The 24673-nt window shown below is 51.4% G+C and overlaps 1 protein-coding gene across 22 annotated transcripts in view; it reads left to right on the top strand.

Moving 5' to 3' along the window:
* Bin1 (bridging integrator 1) overlaps nucleotides 1-24673 on the top strand; it is a 58549-nt gene that overhangs the window by 27181 nt on the left and 6695 nt on the right. For 5 of the 22 annotated variants that reach the window (XM_034518128.2, XM_034518127.2, XM_034518126.2 and 2 more), the window contains exons 2-15: nucleotides 345-425; nucleotides 7220-7274; nucleotides 7417-7511; nucleotides 7918-8013; nucleotides 9020-9127; nucleotides 9765-9857; nucleotides 14677-14762; nucleotides 14906-14981; nucleotides 16538-16620; nucleotides 17888-17932; nucleotides 19425-19572; nucleotides 20855-20983; nucleotides 23884-23991; nucleotides 24390-24413. In XM_034518128.2, coding sequence (XP_034374019.1) covers nucleotides 345-425; nucleotides 7220-7274; nucleotides 7417-7511; nucleotides 7918-8013; nucleotides 9020-9127; nucleotides 9765-9857; nucleotides 14677-14762; nucleotides 14906-14981; nucleotides 16538-16620; nucleotides 17888-17932; nucleotides 19425-19572; nucleotides 20855-20983; nucleotides 23884-23991; nucleotides 24390-24413 — 1227 coding nt within the window. The remainder of the gene's footprint in view (nucleotides 1-344; nucleotides 426-7219; nucleotides 7275-7416; nucleotides 7512-7917; nucleotides 8014-9019; nucleotides 9128-9764; nucleotides 9858-14676; nucleotides 14763-14905; nucleotides 14982-16537; nucleotides 16621-17887; nucleotides 17933-19424; nucleotides 19573-20854; nucleotides 20984-23883; nucleotides 23992-24389; nucleotides 24414-24673) is intronic. The other 17 variants (XM_034518150.2, XM_034518148.2, XM_076912863.1 and 14 more) reach the window with 13 other exon arrangements.

Here is a 24673-nt window from a genome sequence, read left to right as displayed (position 1 = left end):
CTGGTAGAATTTGGTATTGGGTCAGAGTCCTGGAGCCAATCACATGTTGGTATTGAGGTGCACCGCACAACTAAGTCACTCATAATAACCTTGATAATGGCGTCCATTCTCCACCCATGTCTTGGAAAACCCTCTTGGCCTGGTTACCTTCCATTGGGTCTTACCTGCCCACAATGCCTTGTTAGGATAAAACTTCCAACACAGGAAGTGTGGGCATACATTCTGACCATTGCACAAGGGACAGTCCTCACGATCTTTGCGCCCCAGCCTTTCCTGACTGAGAACCCTTGTTCCAGCCTCTGGGCTTCTCAAACTGATGATCCTCCTTTCTCTCTGTGTGGCAGGTCCTGCAGAAACTGGGGAAGGCGGATGAGACGAAGGATGAGCAGTTTGAACAGTGCGTCCAGAATTTTAATAAGCAGCTGGTGAGTGTTTCTGGAGGTGGAACAGCGTTTGCCAGGTAGGAGATGGTGAGGACCATATTTGTGGAGCAGGAAAGCTCAGAAGGGAGAATGGTGTGGGTTGGTGAGGTGGTGAAGGACCCTTATATAGACCAAGCAGTGAATCGCAGAGGTGTAGGGTCAACTATCCAAAGCCATCCAGCTTTGGAAGTAGATTCAGATCACACTTGTCTGGCTCAAAAGCGTGGAAACATTCTCAGGCTATCCTTACCAGGACACATCTCAGGCTTAATTATGTAGGCAGTGTGGAGGAAACAGTTAGATACAAGGAAGGACTTTCTGAAGGGAAGACCCTGAACATCCCAGATGGAAATGACCTTCCCCATCCCCTGGTTGAGGTGTTAGGGAAAGTCAAGGCAGCACGAGAGAGGCTGAGCCAGCTAGGCCATAGCCTATGGCTTCTTCAGGACAGACCCACAAGAATCTGAGGCCACAGAGAATGGGGCAGGGCATGGGAGGTGAGGTTGGCTCTGCTAGAAAGAGGGTGGAGTAGGCCCAGGCTGTAAGACTCCAGCTTCACGGTACTCCTAGTCTATAATGGGCCTTGGATAGCATTGAAGGTGCCCACTGAAGCCTCTGTAGCTGGTCTGGAACCCAGGGGAAGGGTCTCATTGGCTTGGATCTGGGATCTGGGAGTGACAGCATGCTGGGAGAAAGCCGGAGGATGCTGGGAAGGCCAAAATGGTGGGAGGGGGTTGGTGAACAGCATGGAGAGAATGGGAAAGCATGTCAGGAGGGTGCTTAAGAACAAGGCACCCTGGCCTGCCAGAGATATCTAACGCAAGGGGTTCCCCAGGGCAGGAGTGGGAGCCACCATGGCTACTTGTCCTTCAGGCCAGTAATGGGAGGTGAGTATGTCCCCTGACAGGGGGCATCTTCTACCTTAGCTTCTTCATCTGCCAAATGTAAGCTTGGTCAAAAGCCTCAGCCTCTGAGTCTGTCTCTTGTGAGGCAGGGCATGTCCCCTCTTTCTGTTTTCTTCAGGCTGTGGGCAGCTTTGAGGCCCCTTTGGAGACTGCCATTGCCTGTGTACTCACTGTGGGGAATGCATAACCTTGTCTGCCTTGCAGGCTTGCTCTACCACACAGTTTATGTAGTGCTTGGGATGGAACCCAGAGCTTTGTGCTTGGTAGCAAGCACTCTACCCACTGAGCTAAACCCTCAGCTTCTGGTATTTTCTTTCCTGTCAGATGAAGCACTGTGGTGAGGAGCAGTTAAAGCCACATGGCTAGTTTAGGGGCCTGGGAGATTGAAATTTGGACTCTGGCCTGTTTCACTTCCTCAAAGTTCACCCAGCCCTGAGGTGTTGTGAGTTTGGAGTGGGGCTGCTTGTGTCTCTTTAAGGCAGGCTGGGCTGGTAGGGGGAGGGCAGTGAAGCACAGAGACAGGAGCTGAGGTACATGTGGCCTGGGCTAGCAGGAGTGGTATTTCCTATTCTTCCCATGGCGTTGATAGGCGTGGCTCTGGGCCCGGAAGGCACCTGCTGGGATTTCTATGTTCTTGTGTTCCAGAACAGGGAATTGAACCACGAGCGCACAGATAGTGATAGGAACAGAGAACTCTTCTGAGTGAGGGGTAGTTTTGAGACTGTAGTTTTGGGGTGTTCTTTGGAGGTTATACAGGTTTGGACCAGCCTGGTGTATGTGAGAGATGCTTTGGCAAGGGGCTAGGGGTGGGGTGTAGAAAGGGTATGCGGACTGTTCTCTGTTCTTGAAGGAGAGAATCCAGGAGCTGTAGTGAGCTTGGTTCTCAGCCAGCCTACATAAATGGGATCATAGCAGAGCATAGGAAACCCCACTGTGGCTCTCCTGTGGCTCTGCCTGGAGCCTTCAGCGTAGTGAACACAACTCTGTTAGTATAGGGCTGACAATGTGTCAGCCTCAGGGCAGTAGACTCCTTCTGTGTCCTCTGGAGGAAGCAGAGGTCATCTGCTGTTACTTACTCTCAGGGTGACCCAGGTGCATGGCTCTCTTCTGACCCAGTTGGTGCCAGTCACAGGTAGTCACGGTCACCCTTGACTTCTGCCTTGTCCTGAGTGACGGCAAGGAGCAGGTCGTGAGGCACTTGGTAATTAAGATTCAGGTTTGCCTTTCAAATATGCTTGGTTTGTTCGCACAAAGGTTCCTTACAACACCATGTAATGCAGAGATTATGGTTGCCACATTTAAACAGACACCTCATCAAGTGGTGAACTGTTGGGCAGAAAATGCAGGCTTCTGCTGGGATTCCTCTCCAGTGAGAGCAGGTTTGACCCGGCGTTGGGTCCTTCAGCTGTGGCAGACTGGGAGGGTGGTGCTGATGGAGGTTCTAGATTGTCTTTGACAGCAATGGTTAGCACCTATGGGTGCAGCAAAGGTGTGGAAAACTGGAGCCAGAGTCACACAGTGGCCAGTCTCAAAGTCCCCTTGCCAGTGGGGGTCAGTGCGGAGGCTTGAGTTGCCATCTCAGGAGCACAGCAGTATAATCCTGGGGCCACCTCCAAAGTTCCAGTCTTCCTGTATTGTTCCGGTGGGTGTGAGATCTGGGCCATCCTGGCTTGCAGCAATCAGCTGATTCATGAGCATCTCGGAGCTGCCTTTGGCTTGGCTCATATCAGAGTTGGCTTGTGGTTGGCTCCTTAACACATCTTGTAGGCATTGCTTTATTCAAAGTTACCCATGATAGTTTCACATGTGTTCTAACATGGATCCTAGGGAGGCTACGTGCTTTCAGCCTCCAGTACTGCACACCACATTCAGCCCTCTAGAAACTCTCACGGGCTTCCAGGCTGGCTGAGCTCTTACTTGGAGGGCTGCTCCAGACTGCTGGGTCCTAAGGCTCACTGAGGTGCGAAAGCCCTACTCTTGGCTGTTTAGAGTAAAATCCTGTCCCTGAATGCCTAGCAGCAGGAGTTGGAGCTGAAGCCAACTGTCCCCTAAAACCACTAGGAGATGGGAGTCTGAGTCTGCAGGCTTAGGGTGGGATTGAATAGAGGAAGGCCTAGCAGGGGTACTAGGTACTAGGGCTGGCTGGACTCAGCCTCCTCTGGCTCTGTGTTAGACCCTTACTCACACTCATGGGCCCAGCTGAACAATGGCCTAGAACATTCTTCCCTAGCTGGACTCTAATGGCACTGTGACTGGAACTCAGGAACTTCTAGAGACTTATTGCCCAGCCACCCTGTTTAGGTGCCAAGGAAGACAATTCTGGGTAGTCCCTTGCTCAACTGAGTGGTGTTTATCTGCTCACAGCTCAGTGTCTGGGAGGCACAAGGAGCCTTGGTACAGCCTACAGTTTGCATGTAAGTTGAGTAAATGCATAGCCCAACCAAGGGGAGCCTCTTGCTTTGGGTACATGCGTTAGAAGAGATAGGAAGTGGGGCTGAAGGTATGGCTGGGATGAGGGGTACTTAACAGGAAGAGAAGCTGGGTCTGGAAGGTTCTATGGCATGAGGTAATTAAATAGCATTACCTGAGGAGCACACTTTAGCCCTCATCTCTAACAGTGAAGGATTTAAGGCGTTAAAGTGGGGATGCTTCGGAGTACTGGGGTTCTAACTGTGCACAGCCGCAAGTCTCTGTGTCCTGCCTCGGAACACTTCTACTTCAGGCTTCTGTTTCCTCATTTAATTTGTTCCCAGTGAGCCTTGAACCTGGCTGTTCAGTCTTACATCTGACCAGGGCTACATGCCAGGTGGCCAGCCTCCCTTTTCTGCACGATGCTGATCTGTGGATTTAACTAACTGCGGAGTGAAGATATTTCTAGAAACAGCAGCAGCAGCAGCAACAACAACAAACAAGATTATACAAACAAAAGCAATGTAGTGTGCTATTTCATATGTCATTTGCAATATGAATAATGTAGAGACGGATGGCACACAAATCTCAGGAGGATGCATGTGCGTAGTCTCTGGCATTTCGTATAAAGGGATTGTGCATCCGTGGGTGTGGGTGTCTGACAGGGTTCCAGGACGGGCCTCTAATGTTTCTCGAAGTACAGCTGTCCTCTAGGGGGACTGAGACTATTTTAGAGAGAGATTTTGATCTTTTCACCCTCTCTGGTTTCTTTTGTGTGTTTTTCTTAAATCACTGCTGCTGGTGTCCTCGGCTGTGAAGCAGAGTACAGACGACAAAACAACAAAAAGATTGCACCCAAGTCTAGCGTAGTGAAGCAGTGAGTTTGCTGGTGTGGGCCCGGGTGACTCAAAGGCAGCTGTGTGCTGAGAAGCCCACCCAGTGTGGGTAGTGACTCACCAAAGCTGTAACCCCTAGAGTTTCCTGCCTTGCAGGCAGTGTGGCTGGCTGGAGAGTCCCCTCCCCCCCAGCAACTGTTACTGATTATATAACCTTGGGGAGGGAGCTTATAAATCTGTACAGTTCAGGAACTTTTGGGAGACATTGTTACCAGTTATGCAGCTAGCCCAAGCCCTCCTTCCCCTTGGAGCTATTCCCTGAATCTCCCAGGCTTTGTATGATGCTCAGTGCATTGCTGACCTCACAGCATCCTTGTCACGTGGTGCTAGTGATGGCGAGAAGATGGTACACAGGGCTGTGGGCACCAGGCAGAAGTGCAGGTCTCAGCAGAGGAAGAGGGATAGGCAATAGAGGTTGGAGCATGCTGGGTTGAACCAGGAAGATGGCCCGTCCCTGAATGCCCTTCCTGGAGGTAGACCAGTGTGAGCAGAGATCATCTTCAGGCCAGGGTGCTGCATCTTCTAGGTCTCCTGTGCCTCTGTCATGGGCATGTCTCTATCCCTGTCCTGCAGAGTGGGAGGGGCCAAGATGGTTTCTTCCTGAGACACAACCAGTCTCATCTCCAGTATGAAACCCACCTCTGGAGGCCTGACTTCAGAGCTCTGGGGCCGGATGTCTCATCTGAGCTGTTCCTGAGCGCTTGTGGTATGCCAGGCAGGGTCATTATCTGTTTTGTATTCTTGAGGCTCAGGATATATACTTCCCTTCTGCTTAGCACTTTGGGTAGTCTGAGGACTCTCTCCTGTTGTAACCCTCCTGGTACCCCGGTCTCAGCATTCCCCGTCCACTTCTATCACAGGGACGTGAGATCTAGCCTATGTTCCACCCTCTCTCCTGGCTCTGGGGTTCTGCTACTCTGGTACCTTGGGGAGCTTCTAGTTGGCTAACTCCTTCTCTACAGCCTTCCCAACCATCTTTTTCACCTGGGCTGGAGGCCCTTGGTGTTCGTTCTTGGCAGTATCTCTATACTTCTGTTCTCTGCTAACTCTGGGCTTTTCTTTTTCTTGGAGTCTGCTACCCTCTATCCACCAGCACCATAGTCCCTGTGAAGACCCACAGGAGCTCTCTGTCCTTGCTTTGGCACTGTGGGAGTTCCTGGTTGTTACCTAAAGTTGCAGAACAAGGTGACTGATGGTCCTTGAATCCACCCGGCCATGTTTTCTGTGCTCATTTGTCACATATTCACTGTCATCTGAGATCCGAACTGCTGCGTTTGTGTACTCTGTGTGTATGGTATCACATACATACATACATACATACATACATACATACATACATACATACACGAACGTGCGTGCGCACACACACACATACTGCGGGGGTTGGGGGGGGGGACTGAAACCCTGCATGCCACGCGCAAGCGCACGAGCGTGGGTTTCTGAATCTTAGTGAGTGGTTGGTGATTCCCACTGCTCTGATGAAACTGGAGCGTGGGAACCTTGATTGAGTTTGTTCTGCGACCGGGCAGGCACTTGGCTGTGAGAGGCCGCTGGGGCACCCCCCCAGTTGGGGAGTGAACTCAGCCTGATTCCATGGGGGCGCAGGGCTCTCGAGTGGGGACTCCCAGGCCTGGAGGCGGCTGAGGGCCGATTGGTCTCAGTTCTGGGAATCTGGGAGCTCTGGGGCTCTGGGAGGCCACAGCAGAACGGAGGCAAGGAGTGTGCAGGTGCTGCGCCGCCTGTGCACTGAGAGAGAGGAGGAAAGAGAGAGGGCTCTGGTGGTGCCCCATGGGAAGTGCTCGCTTGTTCTACTCTCTTGGCTTGATCAGTGCCTCCCATGGCTGGAATGCAGAGAAGTCCTCCGTGAAGGCAGCACTAACATGAGAAAGTCTGGGGTTCCAAGAGCTTTATTGACATGGAGGATGATAGATGGTCTGGATGTGCAACCCCCCACTTAAGCCAGGGGTGAATCTGACTTAAATAGGGAGGGAGAGGGGGAGGAGGGTCACTTAATTACCTCTGGCCTTTAGGTGACTCATTAATATGGAAATCTTTTGAGGCTGAAGCCTGTAGTCGTGCCCTCTACCTGTGTAGGGTGACATAAACCTCTGAGGGAGGGGCTGCATCTTATGTGACTGAATGGTGCAGATCAAAGGGAGGTCCACACCACGCGTTGGGAGCCTGGATTCTGGGAGCACGGAAGAATAGATGCCCATCCCTTGCAGAGTCTCTGGGCTACTTCCATCTAATGCTTCTACCAAAAACCAAGACCCCCTTCACGGCCCCACAACATACATACAGTGTGACATCACCGTGCAGGGGTCTTGTCTTCTAGCCATTCTTACACTACTGAGTGGTGGCTGACTCGTGGAGCTGTGGAGCTCCCAATGAAGGGAGTGACAATGACAGGAACAATGGCAAGAGGGCCACAGCTGCTATTCTCTGAGGTTCCAGCTTCTAGGGAGAACACAGGTTGGTGGCTGTTGGCAAGAGGGAAGCCTTGTTTGTCATGTGATTGGTAGTAAGAAGGTAAGGGTTGGTGACCAGTGTCCCCAGGACCTGACCTTGTTCTTGGCTTTTCTGGCAGACAGAGGGTACCCGGCTGCAGAAGGATCTTCGGACCTACCTGGCTTCTGTTAAAGGTAGGGCACGTCTTTGTGTAAGGACTTGGGGCCATGGAGCTGAGGTGGGTGGAGCTATGGGTCAGCTGGACCACATCTGCCGTGGTAATGGCTGGATGGGGGGTGGCGTGTGGAACCCATGTACCTTCTCTCTACCCTACAGCCATGCACGAAGCCTCTAAGAAGCTGAGTGAGTGTCTCCAGGAGGTATATGAGCCTGAGTGGCCTGGCAGGGATGAAGCAAACAAGATTGCAGAGGTAAGCGTGGGAAGGTGGCCTTGATTCTTCCCCCAGGGCCCTTTGGCTTTAGCTCCTGTCCCTGCAATGTCTCAACTTCTGATGCAAGCTACACTGATTCTCTGGCACTTATACACAATGTAGACCTGGCCAAGTTGCCTTCCTCTTCTGCAGGCTATGCTTCTGGTACTCGTCATACTGGCCTTTGAGAAAGGGGATATAGCTGTCCCCGTGTGTTAGTCATACAGTCTCCCTTGCTGACCCTGATGTCTTTACTATTCAAACCTTGCTGTCATCCCAGGGACACTGCAACCTCAGGAAACCAAGGCACTGAGAGTCCATAGAGCTTTAAGGTGGTAGGCTCTGGGATGAGGGCCACGAACTGTGTGGCTTAGCTCTATAAAGTACTCTCGTTCCTCTGTCTCAGAACAATGACCTACTATGGATGGACTACCACCAGAAGCTGGTGGACCAGGCTTTGCTGACCATGGACACCTACCTGGGCCAGTTCCCTGATATCAAGGTAAGAGACTTCTGGGCCCATTGTCTTGCTCAGGCTAGGAGCTTGTGAAAGGAGCTGGAATCTAGGAGAAGCCTATGATGTAGGGCTGGCTCAGGTGGGTGGTGACTGCCCTGTCTGTGGTCAGGTATCTGTGGTCAGGTATTTGTCTATTCAGGACTGGTCTGTCTGTGACCAGTCACTAGCTGGCTCTAACTCCTATAGGGCACTGATGATATGCCAAAGAGATAATTTTACCCAAGTCTAGTTGAAGTTATTTGGGGTTATGCCTACCCTAGCATGAGTGACAGCTTACAAAGCTGCATCCCTGGAGCCCCTGCATAGCTTTTGGGCAGTGTGGCAGGTGAGAGCATCTTCTTTCCAGTATTACTACTGATATAACCTTGAGCAGGGGCTTAGGTGTGAGGATGTGTGTATGACCCAAGCACATGCAAACCAAAGGTTCCTGTATTGGTGCTGTGTGTTTGGTAGGGTTTTCATTTGGTGTGTGTTGCCTGTTAACCGTGCTGGCATGTTTATATTAGCCAATGTTCAGAAACCTGGCTGCTTCTGCTGGAACTGAATACATGTTTGGAGCCTTGTATACTAAGGTTTCCACTAATGCCTCTGGGTCCCTAGGTGCTGTGCCCATGGATGTTCATGAGTCTAAGGAGCCTAGGGTGTTTGGGAGAACTTTCTACTTTATAGGAAGTGTGGATATATATATAGTCACTGATAAGAGTGTCTCAGGAGACCTGGGGCCTGGCTGAGGAAGAGGTTCGGCTCATATGGTCCTGGCTAGGGGTTCTGACAGGTGAATCCCTATTGCCAGGAGAGTGGGTGACACAGAGAGGACAGAGTGCCCTGCAGAGTGAGCTTCCCGCCTCCAGAAGGCTCTGTTGCCAGATTGGAGTCTGAACCCAGATATGCTACTCCAGGCCTGCTGTGTTTCCCTTGCCTGCTTTCTCTGGGCCCAGCCTGGGGATCTCGGCATCAGGCCCCGCTGATCCCTCCTCTCTCTGCTCACTAGTCACGCATTGCCAAGCGGGGGCGGAAGCTAGTGGACTATGACAGCGCGCGGCACCACTATGAGTCTCTTCAAACCGCCAAAAAGAAGGATGAAGCCAAAATTGCCAAGGTAAGGGCTGGGACGGGGTCAGGGAATCCAAAAGAGGTTAGTCCAAGGTTCCCAGCTGTGGACAGGGATGGCGCTGAGCCCAGTACCAAATAGTAGAAGACCCTGTCATGGGTGCAGGAGGGTGGGGCTGTTGCTGGCCTCTTTCTGCCCTTTTGCCCTGCTCTGAGGCAGTTTTCCAGAATGAGAATAGATCCAGCTTGGGTTTCCCTGGCGTGGCACTATCTTGCTCAATGCACTGAGCGGAATTCTGTCATGGGATCCGATGTGATTCCGTCTTGCTGGAACAAGCTTGTGGGCCGGTCACATAGTCCTGTGGTGTATGGGTGGGTGGCGGAGCCCTGTGTGCTAAACCCTTCTATCCTGCTTACTGTTCTCATAGCTGTTGTGCAGTTCGACGCCCCCTCTCCACACCCACTTGGGTGGGAGTCCCCTTATTTTCTCAGCCTTGGGGTTTGGGAAGGGAGAAGCTATGCCTGCCACAGGCCAGCCTCTGGATGGGGGCTGGTTTGTCTATCTCTGCGTGGGATTGTGGGCTTGGTGTTTAATTATCTATGTCTCTGTTTTTTTCTCCCACTTCCCTCTTGTCTCTCCATTCTCCTTTGCCTTGACCTTTCCTTCCCTCCCTCCCTTTCCCCAGCCTGTCTCGCTGCTTGAGAAAGCCGCCCCCCAGTGGTGCCAAGGCAAACTACAGGCTCATCTTGTAGCTCAAACTAACCTGCTCCGAAATCAGGTGATACTGGCTTCTAACCTTGCACGTGCTGGCGCCTTCTGGTCTGTTATCCTCTCCTGGGTGTCTCTCTGCCCAGCCTCCACAAGCTTCTCTGGGATAAGGGAGGGCTTATCTTCTTTCTGGGGTTTAGAGGCAGGCAGGGCCAGAGTCTGAGCTGGAGGCGTGTGGTACTGGGTGGAGTTTGGTGGGGGCTTTTAGATTCTTTGGGACTCCTATTTTAGAGGAGACATCTGACCAACTGTCTAGAAGTTGTGGCTGACCTGGGCCCCTACCCAGGTCTGTGCTCTTTTCAGATGACTGGCATCCTGAACCAGGAACACCCTTGAGCAACCCACTGTCTCTGGGGGCTCCTGCCCAGTTCCTCAAGCTGTTTGGAAGCTCCAAAGTTATTCTGAAGAAGCATATCTGCTCCCTATGGCAATCTTACTCCCAGGATCCCAGAGCTGGCTTAGCTGAGTGGGGCTCTTAACTCAAGCCCTGGGGTAGTTAACCCAGTCTGGGCTCCATGAAGGTGGTCCTTGTTATAGAGGACTCAGAACCTGGCCACTGAAGGAGACTCCAGGAAGCCTCTGTATCCTGGCTGGGATGCTAAGACCAATCAGGGAGACCTGGGGCCAGAAAGGTCATCCTTTGGAGCTTACATGAAGGGCAAAGGTTGTAAAGGACTTTTTACTAAACAGTGGGCCATGCCACTACCCTGCCAGGGGATCCTACAGTCCTCTTGGTGTCCTGAACCTTGAACTGGCTAAAGTTTGGCTGGGGTCTGCTGGAGATGAGGCTGATAGATCAAGAGAAATGGACCACATTTTTTTTGTTTGTTTGTTTGCTTTTTGTTTTTGTTTTTCTTCCAACTTTGCTTGAGGCTCAGGAAACCCTTTGTAGTGGGGATGAGGCAGGTAGCCAAGACTTGCCTCAGGAAGAGGTCAGATTTCTTGTGGACAGTGCCCCATTTTTCCGGGGGCCACCTCCCGATTGATGTCATCATCTGCAACCGCACGGATCAAATGTGCAGGATGGGGAAGGAGAAGCTCCAACCTGACAAGGCTAGCTGCCTAATTTCTCATGTGAACCACTGCCTAACTTCTTGAAGGCCAAGGCTTGGGGCTAAGGATCAAGGTGATTGGTTATTCAGAGCCTGTGGGTGTGGACTTACAGGTCTAGAAACGCCCACTCAGCCTTGGGAAGTAAAGCAGGAGAATTATGAGGATGCCTGTGTGGCTGGGAGGGGCTAGAGCCAGGTGTGTGTTTGGCGTTGTTCCTTCCCCCACAATGTGGAGTATGTTGAGTGAGTTGGAAGGGCCCCTGGGACACATTAGGCCCTGGGACAGGGTCTGCCTGATGCTTTAGGGCTCCTGAGATGGGTGTGGATTGGGGAATCGTGCTTGGAAGGGCCCTTACTTCACTGTGGGGGAGCAGAGGGAGCAGAGCTGAGCCACAGGGTCACCTTTTCAGATGCTGGGCTGTTTCACCTTTCCCGTGGAACATCCCCCACTCCCCCGTGTCCTTCCCCTTCTAATGGCTAGCTGGAAAACTAGAGCAACTTTGCAGCTGCCCTTGTCACCAGTAGCAAGCTGCGAGCTTTGACTTGGGACCCTAATCCACCCTGAGGGTAGACTTGACTTTAAGGGGCAGTGTATCCTCTGCTGTCTGTGCTTGTAGAACTGACTGGCTTTCCTATGGCCCTGGCTGGTCCTGGGAGCTCTCCAGATTTGCCCCAGCCTCTTGGGCTTGCCTGCAAACCAGGTCCAGACTCTCCAGTCAGCTCTTTGTCTTAGAATGAAGAGAGGTGTGGGGGCTGGGAGGTCTCCTGTTTTACCCACAGCTCTTCTCTGCTCTGTCACTTCTGAGTAGCTTCCTAAGGTGTGGTATTTGTGGTATGGTATACTTGCCTTTCAAGCGCTTCCTGAAAGGCGGGGATCTGAAGCACAAATCAGAGGGCGCAAGCCCTGACTTCGGGGAACTTAAAGTGGACCTGCCCTTGCTCTATGCTGTGTTGCTGGGGCCCTGGTCCTATCTGTGCGAAAGACTCCCAGCTTTGATCTGAGCTGTCCAAAGGGAATCATTTGTCTTTATGTCACCCTCCTAATTCACCTTTAAGTGTGTGTGTGTGTGTGTGTTCGTGCATGCTTTTGTGTGTGTGTGTATGTGTGTGTTGGCCAGAGGACAACCTCAGACCTTAGGCACTGTCTTAATTAGGGTTTCTATTGCTTTGATGAAACAGCAAGTTGGGGAGAAAGGGTTTATTGGGCTTTACATTTCCATATTACCATCTTTGGAGAAAGTCAGGACAGGAGCTCAAACAGGGCGGGAACCTGAAGGCAGGAGCTGATACAGATGCCGTGGAGGAGGGATGCTCACTGGCTTGCTCCTCATGGCTTGCTCAGTCTGCTTTCTTATAGAATCCAGGAAGAGCAGCCCAGGGATGAAACCACCCATTAATCACTCATTAAGAAAATGCCTAATGGGCTTGCCTGCAGCCTGATCTCACAGAGGATCTTCTCAGCTGAAGTTCCCTCCTTTTAGATAACTCTAGTTTGTGTGTCAATTTGACATAAAACCATCCAGCACAGGCACCATCTACGTTTATTATTTTATTATTATTGTTGTTGCTATTATTATTTGGTGTGTGGGACATGCATATGTGGAGGTCAGTTTGGAATCAAATTAAAAAAAAAAAAAAACAGAAAAAGAAACAAACAAAAGCCTTTAAAGGTAAGGCTGGGAAAACAGCTCGGGGAAACTCGGGATGGGCTGGAATCACCCTTTAACCTAACTACACATGCACAAGGACTTCTTTTTTAGCCCCAGAACCCACTTTAGATTTAAAGTTTAAATGTAAAACTTTGTGGAGCCTTTTTTTCTTCTTCTTCTACCTTTACATGGGCCTCAGGGATTGAATTCAGGTTGTCAGGTTCCTGTAGCAAGTGCTTTCTCTTGCTGAGTGTTTCTGTCCACATAAGACAGGCTTTCTCACTGGCCCAACACTCACCAAATAGGCTGGGCTGACTGGCTGGGGGGATAGGGGATTCACATGTCTCTTTGCTGGGACAACACACACCACCAGGCCCTGCTTTGTGTGTGTGTGTGTGTGTGTGTGTGTGTGTGTGTGTGTGTGTGTATCTGTCTGTCTGTCTGTCTGTCTGTCTGTCTGTCTGTCTGTCACCTTTGGGAGGGTACCCTCAGGGGCTAGAAGAGGGAGTCAGATCACCTAAAACTGGAATTAAAAGGGATTGTGACCTTCTTGATGTAGGTGCTAGAACTGAATCTGTGTCCTTTGGATGGCAGGAAGCACGCTTTAACCTAACTACTAAGCCATCTCTCTGATCCCAGGCCCCAAGTTTAAAGTGGGGTTCTGGGGGTCCAACAGAAGTCCTTATGCATAGGGACTGAGTTTCCTGAGCTGTTTTCCCTCCCAGCCTTGCTTTTAAAGGTTTTTGTTTGTTATTGCTTTTTGTCCTCCCTTCACCCCCCCACCCCCCTAGTTTTTAAATTAGACTCTAAAATGGCTCCTCAGGAGTCTTGTGTTACCTGGAGTACATGGTGGTCAGATGTCACAGAGGTCCCTTCTCTTATCCCATCCAAGGCTCTAGCTTGAGGTCTACTCATGCTGGGTATTCAGTGGGCTGGTCATGGTATGCCTGAAGCTGGGTGAAGTGACCAGTTTGGCCTGGAGGAAAAAAAAAAAGGTGTGCTTTTGTCTGAGTGTTGTTCTGGCCAGCTGTGTTCTCAGCACCAGCCTTAGAATGGGAGCCTGCTGGCCTCACGTCTTCCCTGATGCCCCAGGGAGCCTGGGTCTTGAGTCAGCATTGAGTCTCAACCCTGTCTGTGTGACTCACAGCTCTGCCTGGTGCTGGGGTCTAGTGTCACCTCTTGGTAGAATAAGAAATTTAGGAAGAGCCATGGGCACTGGGCATGTGCACCTCAAGTCAGTTCTGTCCTCCCTGCCTCACCGTAGAGGTGCTGACCCACTGCCACTGGTCCTTGGTTGGCACAGATCATAGGAGAGGGATTTGTGGGGAAAACTTGCCATGAAAGCAATGAGAAACTAGACACCAAAGTGAGGCACGCTCTGGTCCCAAGAGAGCTATCAGGAACCTTCAGGAAGGGTCATGGAAAGCAGTAGCAGGCTAGCTGAATCTCAGGGCTGACACTTGGCTCAAGGGAGTTGAAGTGGAATTAGGAAGGGTTTGCCTGAGTCTGGGGTCTGCCTCTGTGCTCCAGCTCTCCAGGTTGTTTGATTTCAAGCTCCGCCTTCCCCACTGTGTATATCTATGCATGTTTAGGCTAAGAGTCAAGCTCTGGGATTGTCCCCAAGAAGTTGTCCGAATTAATATTTTGAGACAGGCTCTCTCCTTGGGACTTGAGGAACATTGGTGTAGTTTGGCTGGCTAGCCAGTGAGCTCTGGGGATCTCCCTGTGTGTAACACCTCTTCAGAACTGAGATTTCTAGGGTGTTGCACCACATACAGCCTCCTATGTGTTGCTGGGGATCAAACTCAGGCCCTCCTGTTTATCCTCAAAGCACTTTATCAACCGAACCGTCTCCCCAGCCCTTGTCTTCAGCCTTCTTATTGGCCATCTAGACAAATCCTCTTTTTATAATGGCAGCTCAACACATACCATTCCCAGAGTGTCCACTAGGGCTCCAATGGAAAGTTCTGGGTGGGTATCCATATCCAGGCTAGCCTCTATCCTGCTCAGGCCCTGGGGCCCACATCCAGGCTGAAGAGGGTACCAGCTATGGGGGTAGGTCTGGCTCATCTCCCCAGGGTAGAGTTCCACACAGATTCTAACATACCCCACTGCCTCTCCATCCCAGGCAGAAGAGGAGCTCATCAAAGCCCAGAAGGTGTTTGAGGAGATGAATGTGGATCTGCAGGAGGAGCTGCCATCCCTGTGGAACAGGTGAAGTCAGGAGGGGCGGTCAGCCTGTCCCTGTGTCAGCCTGGCCCTGTGTCTACTTACTCACTTCAGGGCTCTGTGTCTCTGAGGATGCAGCATGCAGTCACAAGTGGTTCTCACCATGTCACCTCCCCTCCCTCTGGCAGCCGTGTAGGTTTCTATGTCAACACGTTCCAGAGCATCGCGGGCCTGGAGGAAAACTTCCATAAAGAGATGAGTAAGGTAGGCCAGGGTGACCCGGCAGTGCAGAGGGTCAGTCAGAGGCAGGGATGGGGGGCTTGGGTACTCTGGTGACCATGCTAACTTTTCCACCTGGGGCAGCTGTGGGTGGTCCAGTCCAGACCCAGCCTGCCATGCCCAGTCTGTACTTCTTCCCTGGACCACGTTTTGGGAATGTGATCAGCCCCTTCTCAGAGTATGAGCATCCTCTCAGACAACTCTGAGAGCTCAGGGTTAGAAATGGAGATGGATATTTTCCTCAATCTGTAGGAAAATAATAAATAAGTTACCAGAATTTTTGTAATTAAAAAACAGTCTCCTGTGTTTCTTAAGGTAGGGAAATGGGATGTTTCTCTTCCCGCATCTGGCATAGATGATGTGATAAGCTCACACTTTTATGTTGTATTAGAACGGAAGCTGTGTTACACGGCGGTTGGAGACACCTGGTGTGACAGCTCTCCCACTCCATATGGTGGCCGTTCTGACTTTGTCCCTTGGACCCAGAGGGAAGTAAATGATGATTCCAGGTTTTGGGGCCTTTTCTTGACCACAATCCTCCTGTTTAAGGCCTCTCTTTTCTTCCTGTTTTTCCTTCTTAAAGAGTTGAGGCAAATCATACAACAGTCAAGATGGTGAGACGGGGAAATGTGCTTGTCCCACAAGCTGGTTAGGATTCATATTATTCATTAAATAATGGTGCAAGGAGAGACTTAACTTTTCAGAATCGTTCCCCCAATAAGAAATATGTAAATCAAAAAAAAATCAAACAGGTATTTTAGGGGAGGAAACCTTTATGCAAAATTAGTTCAAGGCACCAAAGGCAGAATTATGTATAAGTAGGAGAAAAAATTTATCTCTGTACTTCCTAGTGGCCAAAGTAAAAAGAGAAATGTTTTCAGTAATGAGCCCCACAGTCTGCATGGGACAACCTCTTTCTTTGGTTACCTTGTGCTTTTGGAGGGATTTCTGAAAGTTGTAGTTAGGTTTGGAGGCTTCTTGGCAAAATGACCTTAATAACCAGGATTAACATTAAATCCTGCCATCTTGAAAAATGAGGTTTAAGAAATAAAGTGTTGATGTACCTTATGCTTGAAATCCAGCAAGTAGGAAGACTAAGGGAAGAACTGTGAGTCTGAGGCCAGTGCAGCTTACCAGAGATTGTCTCAAACTAACATAAACAAGAAGAGCGGGGACGTGGTCCAGTAGTGAAGCACTAGTCTGATGTGTAAAGCCTTTGGTTCAGTCGAAGGCTTTGCACAGGTTAGACAAATGTTCTACTTCACCCCAAACATTGACTCTTGTATAGTATTTAGGATATCCCTTTAAATAGCAAGAGAGAAAAGATGGCCCCCAGGTACAGCTGTGAGCAGCACAGCTCATGTCCCCTGGCTTCTATGCTATAGGTTAGTTTTCTGGGGTTCATTGTGCGGGTATCATCTTCCATTGGTGGAGTCAGGGGAAGTTGCTCCTGGGAGAGACTGGGGAAGGAGTGAGGAGCTATTTCTGTAGAAGGTGTGTATGTCCAAGCCTGCTTCTCTTCACTCTTCCTCCTCCTGCAGCTCAATCAGAACCTCAATGATGTCCTGGTCAGCCTAGAGAAGCAACACGGGAGCAACACCTTCACAGTCAAGGCCCAGCCCAGGTGGGTTAAGGCAGGGAGGGTGAGGTCAGTGGGGCCCTGTGACTTGACGGTCAGCACCACAGAGGCAGCTTCTTCTGGAGATCCTTGTCCTTCTTGGTCTTTGTGGGTTGGCCCCGGGCCTCTGGAAATCTTCCAGGCTCTGCCTCCTGGCATCAGGGAAACAGCTCCTGTAGTCTTGTTCTGTGGAGAAAGGAATGTAGCCAGGGAGCCCGCAGCTCCCTGAGCCTTTGTAGAGTAGAGGGCAAGATGGAGACAGGCACCATTGTTGACACAAGGCTGTGGTTCCTGGCAGGCAGGCTTTTGTGCCTCTTGGTCAAGGTAAGGTTCAAGAATGGTGGCAGTGCCTTGGTACTTTGTCCTTTGTTGCCTTTCCTGGGCAGCTGCCAGGAGATCCTATCACCTGAGAGAGATCATGAGGGGAAGAAATAAAAACAATCTGAAGTCTGGGATTGCACCCTTTCACCCTCCCTTCCCCCCCACCCCTGTTTGTGTGTGTGTGTGTGTGTGTGTGTGTGTGTGTGTGACACAGAGACATAGAGACAGAGAGACATAGAGATAGAGAGAGACAGAGAGAGAGACACAGAGAGAGGGTATGTGGTATTGATCGTGCTTGTGTAAGTTTGAGTGTTACATGTAGGTAACACTGTAAGCATCATTTTATTGCTCTGCAAAGTCTCTGCTGCCCAGAACTTTGGAGGGCTTCAACGAACAGTCTTATTCCTTTCTCTCCTCTGAAAATGAAATGTGAAATGGACAGAGAGGAAGTGTTCTGGGGAGCATGGGGGAGGGGAAGAGGGAATGAGACTAGCCTGTGGTCACTTTAGAGGAAAGATTGTCAGGCCCAGGCTGGATGAGCAGGTTTGTAACCATACTCTCCACTAAGGTTGCCTGTGTGTGCCCCACCCTGGCCTCCTGTAGCCTTCCAAGATCTATCGTAACTATAGTTGGCAGGCAGGGACACAGGACAGACATGAGGTGAAGATTGAGGGCAGGTCCTAGAAGGGGAGACTAGAAGGGATAGAGGTAAAGCCAGGAGACATCAGGGCAGGCTGGGGGTAGGCGGAAAATCCTGGGGGAGGAGCAGAGGGAGGAAGGCTGAGAACAGGTACAGGCTGAAGTTAGTGTGGGAAGGTCAGAGACAGGCTGAAGGGCAGACTAAGGACAGGTGGTGGCCATTTGTTTGAAGGAAGGAGAAGGTGGTGGAGGAAGGCCTAGTTCCCCTGACTTCTCCTCCAAATGAAGCATTCACACCCCACCATCCCCACAGAAAGAAAACTAAACTGTTCTCACGGCTGCGCAGAAAGAAGAACAGGTACCGCCTTGAGTGCAGTGCCGCGGGTCTCTGGGGCCTGCCCTGACTGCGCATGTGCCTTGTGACTGTGCCCTGTTGAAGGGCCCACTAACCCCTAACCTGCCCGTGTGTCCTGTTGCTTGGGGACATATGTCAGGAGGGCATGGAGGACTTGGGATACTAGGGAGGTAGAAGGTACTGGAATGTGGTTTGAGGGCGAGTGTAGCCTTGTTCTTTGCACGCCCCAAAATCAGCCCCGGGCTGCTGCTGACCGCCAGCTCATGGGTGGAATGGATACTGAGCAGAGACCACGAGCCACACTGCTTAAAACATCCCCTATATATACTGTATTTTACATTGCTCTGTATTCTTTAGGAAGGCAAGTATACCCACATAAAACAAGACTGCCCCAGACCAGGCATATGGGATACCAGTTCTAGTGGTCCGTCTAGGATATTGTAGAGCTTCACATGCCGACACCATAGCTGATTGCTTCATATAGCTCTTGAGCAGCTGAAATGTGTTCACTGTGATCCTGGAAGCTGAGCTGGTAATGTTAATTTATTTAAATTAAGTAGGCCTATGATAGCTGTTGACTGCCGTTCGCAGGCACCAACAGATCCCTTGCCCCTGCATATCCAGTGGCTGCGGTGCGTGTCCCTGACCCCACGTGCTCCCAAGCAGACTCTGTTGCTCAGGACTTGGCACTCTTTCAACTGTCACCTCTCTGCAGTGGATCCACCAGTCCATCCATGGCAGCTGTACCCCGGGATGCTTCTCCAGGGCGTGCACTAAGCTTAGGAACCATGGGAAGGTGTGAGGGCTCCTGGTTGTGGTCAAATCCGCGCAGTTGGGAAGGGACAGGTGGGGAGACGGTACAGAGGTCTGCAGAGCAGGCTAGGGAGTAGTCTGAGTGAACAGGCTGCTGTCTGATGAAAGAGACTCACTTTGCCTCTAGGATGTCCGGCTTGCTTGTGCTCCGAGGCCCTGGCGGGGAGGAGATTGGTTCTCGCTGGTGCTCCCTTGCTTCCAAGGCAAGCTCCCTATGAACCACACAGGAGCATGTTCTGGTCCTCACACTTCCACTCTGTCCATGAACACAGTTCCATAAAGGGGTTCATAAGGGCTCACGTGCACACTTAAGTTTCATATATGGATCCATAGGACACACACATACTAATATGTGTATCCATAGGGCACACGCTTCAGCCCACAATTTTTTTCACATGTGGGTCCGTGGGGCTCACACGTGTACACATGGATTTACACATAGGGCCGTTGTGCTCACACGTGCACACAGCTTCACACATGGATCCCCGGGCCACATACAGGTACACACATGTCCTCTTGTGGATCCATGGAACTCACACATGCACACACAGCTCTACATGTGGGTCCATGGGGTTCACACATACACACATGTAACTCCCCATGGCACCCACCAGGTGCTTATAGACTGATTCATGCCTTCTGGTTCTTTGTTCTGCTGATATCACCCTCTGTTCTTCTACAGTGACAGTGCCCCTGAAAAAGGTAACAAGAGCCCTTCACCTCCTCCAGATGGCTCCCCTGCTGCTACCCCTGAGATCAGAGTGAACCATGAGCCGGAGCCAGCCAGTGGGGCCTCACCCGGGGCCACCATCCCCAAGTCCCCATCTCAGGTAAGCATGGCTGTTAAGCTCTGTGTCCTGGTTTTCTTCTCTTACACTTTCTTTGCTGTTATCCTGTCCTCTTTCTCCATAATCTCTGCCTGCCTGCCTGGGCCTGAATGGGTTTTGAGCCTGAGGCTCTGCTCCATGGAGGACCAGTTCTGACCTCAGTCTGCAGGGGCTACACTGAACCTGGTGGCCCCGGTGTACTTCACAATGGTATTTGTAAAAGTTCCCATCCATAGAAGTGCAGAACTTCCTCTTCCATGTCTCCTCGTTTCTCTGTCCCGTTTCCTTGACTTGGCGCCTTTTCTCCCTAGAGAGTTGCTCGAACTGTTCAGACTCTAAGTGTCTAGTCTCTCTCCAGACTCTGGATCCCTGACCCTTTCTCTGGCAGGGGCTGAGGGAGGAACCCTATCAGGTGGTCCCACAGAATCATCAAAGTAACAGAAAGAGTATGGTCTCAGTGAGGAGAGGCCTCAGTGAGCCTCAGGTGGATGGCCTCAGTCCTCTCCGACCTTCCACTAAGCCCTCTGGGTTGCAGCAGAGGTCCCAGGAGCAGGCAGCTGAGTGATGTTGAACAGAGTGAGACCTCTAGCTTCTGTTCATGGCACCTAGGCCAGGGATGCGGAGAGAGTCAGTGAGAGCCCACATGTGAGCAATGTGTTCCCATTGGTGAGGCTGGATCCCAGGCCAGTGCTGGGCACACTTCTGTTCACTGACTCTTTTTAACTGCCCCGGGGCAAGTGGATAGAAACCAAGATTAAGGCAGTCCTTCACCTGGTCTGCTTATGTGTGGTCATCGCAGGGACCTAGTTCAGGCCGACTTCTCTAGGGACAGCCTGAGCCCGAGCTTGGGCTCCTTTTGGGAAGTCCAAAAGTCCCTTTTGGGAAGGAGGTGAAAGGAAAGTCTGTGGGAGGGCAGAGATTAGGGGAGTCGGCCTGTCACTCAAAGTTCCTTCCTAGGTAGGCAGGGAAGACTTTCCCCTAGTGGGCTATGGGGGTCAGGACTAGATAGGTCTTGATCTTCCTCTGTTCACCTTCTGTGCTTCTATCTGCTTCCTCTTCCTCCTTCTTTTTTGCACAGTGGTTTTGGACCTCCTGTCTTGAAGTCTTCCCTTGGGGTGTCCTGTCATCTTGGTGTCTGTTTAGGGGAACAGTGACTCATTTGTTCTCCCCAGTGACCTGGGTGGGGTTGTGGCCCAGGAGTGACTAACTTAACCTTGGCTTTGTCTCTGTCTCCTTGTGCTGCACTCTGCCACGCCTCCCACGCTCCCCCCTTGCTGGCCCACAGCTCCGGAAAGGCCCACCTGTCCCTCCGCCCCCCAAACACACCCCATCCAAGGAGATGAAGCAGGAGCAGATTCTCAGCCTTTTTGATGACGCATTTGTCCCTGAGATCAGCGTGACCACCCCCTCCCAGGTCAGCCGTGTCCACCGCGGCCCAGTCTTCTTCCCTAATACCACTCTTTCTCTCAGAGCATGCATGGCCTTTCATCTTCCACCCTGAAACTCTGAGCTTCTCTCAAGAGCCAAGAATTTGGCTGGAGAGATGGCCTGGAGCCTCCATTTTTGATCCATCCATCTTCCTTTCCATCATCATCATCATCATCATCATCATCATCATCTCCACTATTACCATTCCCCACCCATCAGAGCATGCACCATGGCTAGATAAGGGGACATGATTGTGACAAGTCTTCCCCCGTTTCTTGGTGGTGTTGATCAATCACAGTGATTGATGCCATAATGGGGAACATGGAGTGGTTGGGCAGCCATGGAATGTTTCCTTGTACATGTGACATTTGCCTGAGAAGGATTCACAGAGACATTGTTTTGGTTACAGACAGCTGAGTTAGGCCAGAAGGGCCAAGAGATGGGCTCACTGGCAATGCTAGGAATCAGGCAGAGCCCTCTTGGATAATATAATGACCAAGATGCAGAGACGTAACTTGTCAGGAAGCTGTTTGTGCATGAAATGCCCACCCTCGGATGGAGACAGAGCAGGACGTGCCTTCTGTGGGGAAGAACATCTTGTTAAGATCAGAGTAGGCCAACACACAGCAGGCTGACACACAGTCAGACCGCCTAGGGTGATCAGTTCCCTGCTTCAAGATGACCTTAAGTCTCCTAGCCTCCTGCCCTATACAAGGCATCCCTGTCATGAAGATGGCTAGTTTAGACCCTAGGGGACTTAGCCAGAGCCCTTCCCAGGTCTCTCTAGACCCTAACTTCCCCAGGGTCATTTGTATAACCCAGATTCCCAGAGAAGGGTGGGCCAGTCTGAGGGTGGGTGTGTGGAAGAAACAACCTGGCAGGGAGATCAGGGGCCACTTCATCAGGCACCTAAAGAGGGTGGGCCTTCAGCTCCCGTGGAAGGACTGCACAGCAGAACCAAAACCCCTATGTGGGACGGTGGTACAGAGGCAGGTAGGAGCAGTCAGTGTGGGACTGGGCTGATAGACTTCAGAGTAGGTTGTTGCTGGGACCCTTCCCTTTCTTCCTGAGCATGCCTGTGGCTGGAGGGTATCTGGGCAGGTGACCAGCATGTCTTTAAGGTGAGAGATGGGATACCACGGGAGCTAGTGGATGCTGAGGGGAGATGCTCTAGCTGCTTACTTACACTGTCTTGTTTGATTTTCAAACGCTCCCTGTGAGGGGACATACCCATTTATCTGGTGAGGGATCTGATCTACAGCTTGTTCCATGATCATGTGTCAGAGGGAGCCATACAGTGGCCCACCAAGCTCCATGTGTTCCCCTCCCCCCATGTCATTGCATGCCTTGCTTGCTGGATTTTATGTCTATCTTCAGGCTACCGGTCTGTTTGGGGGTAGAAGAGAAGGTTGGGTTGGTACTGCATGAGTTGGGGGGGTGGGTGGGCTCATGTTGTCCGTGGTGCCAGCAGGCTGCTTGGTGTGATGCAGTGTGCAGTCTGCATCCCTTCAGCCTCTTGGTCTTGTGTGGGAAAGTCATTTACCACAGGCAGGTTTGAGAGATGAGCAGCTCCCTGATTGGGGGCCACTGTTGACAGCACTTTGGGTGTATTGCTGTCTGGGCTTGGGTGACTTCTAAGAAGCATGGATGGGGTAAGGTTGGTGGCTGAATGACAGAGGTGCCTGCATCACATGCACAGGATGCACTTCAAAGTCCTGAGGCCGTGACATCTTTAGCCCAGCTTCTGGACAAGGTTGGACTGGAAGGAAAGAAGGAAAGCTTCTAAAGTCAACCTGAAGTCCCTTTTCTGTGAAGTGGGTCCACTTGACCTGGCCCAGTTGTACAGCATCTGGCCCTTAGTGTCCTCAGGACTGTAGAGGCTCCTCTGAAGAGCCACAGGCCATATTCCAAACTTTCCAGCCTTTCTTCATGGGAGCCTTGGGATGGGTACAGGCCCGGGATGCCATCTCTCAGAGTTGGACTCCCATGGAAAGCAAGCAGAGGTCAGAAGGGGCACCCTGAACCGTATTTCTGCTTAGACTGGGATGAAGTCTTCCATAGCTCTGAGGAGAAAGCCCACAAGCAAAGCTGGACAGCAACTTCTTTAAGTCATCTTGTCCTCATGCACTGGTGTTGTCCAACATCCTCCCAGCCTTGAACTCTTATCCTAGTCAGCAACGATTGACTTGTTCAGGGGTCTCCCTCACAGGCTAGCCTGGGGTACATTGGAGCTCTATATTGTTGTTGGACTACTAGCTTCATGTATACTGTGGGGCTGTAGTGAGGTTCCCTAAAAGGGAGTCTGGAGGTGGCTGTGGGTGTTGGCTGTAGCTGTAATGCAGGTACCCCTAGGGTCCCTGACATGGGGATCCCATACTGAAGACTCCCTTGGGGGATTATATGCTGCAAAGTCTTTCCTCATCCCCAGAGCTGAATGACAGGTTGAGGTGTGTGTCCCAGAGGGTGACTTGGCTGGGTGCCAGGCCCTTGGCCTGGGCGTGGGGGTGTCTCTTGGTTGGGAGACTGACATGTCTAGACCAGGCTACCATCTTGTTCTGCTCTTGATATACAGGGGCAAGGTCAGATGAGCTTGTGGGGACAAAGGGCAGAGAGGAGACAGGAGTGATCTGATCTTGGCTGAAACAAAACAAAAACAAAAAACCAAAACACCACCACCAACAACAACAGCAAAACCTGGCCAGTAGTTGGATGTTGTAGTTGCGATCAGATATCTTCACATAGGTGGGGGCCTGTACTAGTTTGTGTAGTTGTAGACGGTACTTTGTGTGTGTGTGTGTGTGTGTGTCTGTGTTTTCCTCTGTGTGCACAAGGCATAGGTCCAATCCGTTACTAACTGCTTCCTTCCTCTGCTGTGCTGTCACCAAGTTTGAGGCCCCTGGGCCTTTCTCAGAGCAGGCCAGTCTACTAGACCTGGACTTCGAGCCCCTTCCACCAGTGGCAAGCCCTGTGAAGGCACCCACACCCTCTGGTCAGGTTGGTTGTGCCCACCAATGCCCATGGCCCATCAGCCTCAAGAGCAAGCCTTGTGCTTGTGTGAACCACATAGGTCCAAGTCTTTGGGGAGTGAGGCCCTTTGCCCAGTGACCTAGCCCTATCTCAGTCCTTAGCCCCCTGGACTTCCTTTGGATGTAGAACAGATGTGGGCTAGCTGGGTGCTTTTCTTCAGGGAACATCTCACAACCTCTGGTCATTCCAGCATCCCGCCCCTTCATTACGTACCCTGTGGGTCTCCCTGAGCTGGGATCTGAAGCCCTTAGAGCCAAGTTTGGAGCCTGCAGGATTGGGGTGTGAGTGGGGTCCCTTGGTGTGCTTGCTCCCCCGTCTCTAACCTGTGTACTGACTCTGTCCTTTTCCTGTTACTGCTGCCTTAGTCAATCCCATGGGACCTCTGGGAGGTAAGCCACGCATTTGTTCTACACCAGTGCCTGCACCCCTGGGGCTGCCTCTCTTAGTGTGAAGCCCCACTCACTCCTCTACCCAGTCTTCCTACAGGCACACTTGCTTATCTGTGCTCATATGCACAGGGGGCAGGGAGACTGCATCCCGTTATCAGGACCTCAGTAATGGGGCTCCGGGGTAGCTCCAGGCTGGGTCTTCCATTGGTCTTGCTGATTTACCTAGTAAAGTAGCCAGCTGGTCATCTGAATGGCCGTCT

Source organism: Arvicanthis niloticus, chromosome 14 (assembly GCF_011762505.2).
Source record: "Arvicanthis niloticus isolate mArvNil1 chromosome 14, mArvNil1.pat.X, whole genome shotgun sequence".
Lineage (NCBI taxonomy): Eukaryota > Metazoa > Chordata > Mammalia > Rodentia > Muridae > Arvicanthis > Arvicanthis niloticus.
Note: the sequence above shows the minus strand (reverse complement) of the source record. Positions and strands in the feature narration are given on the sequence as shown.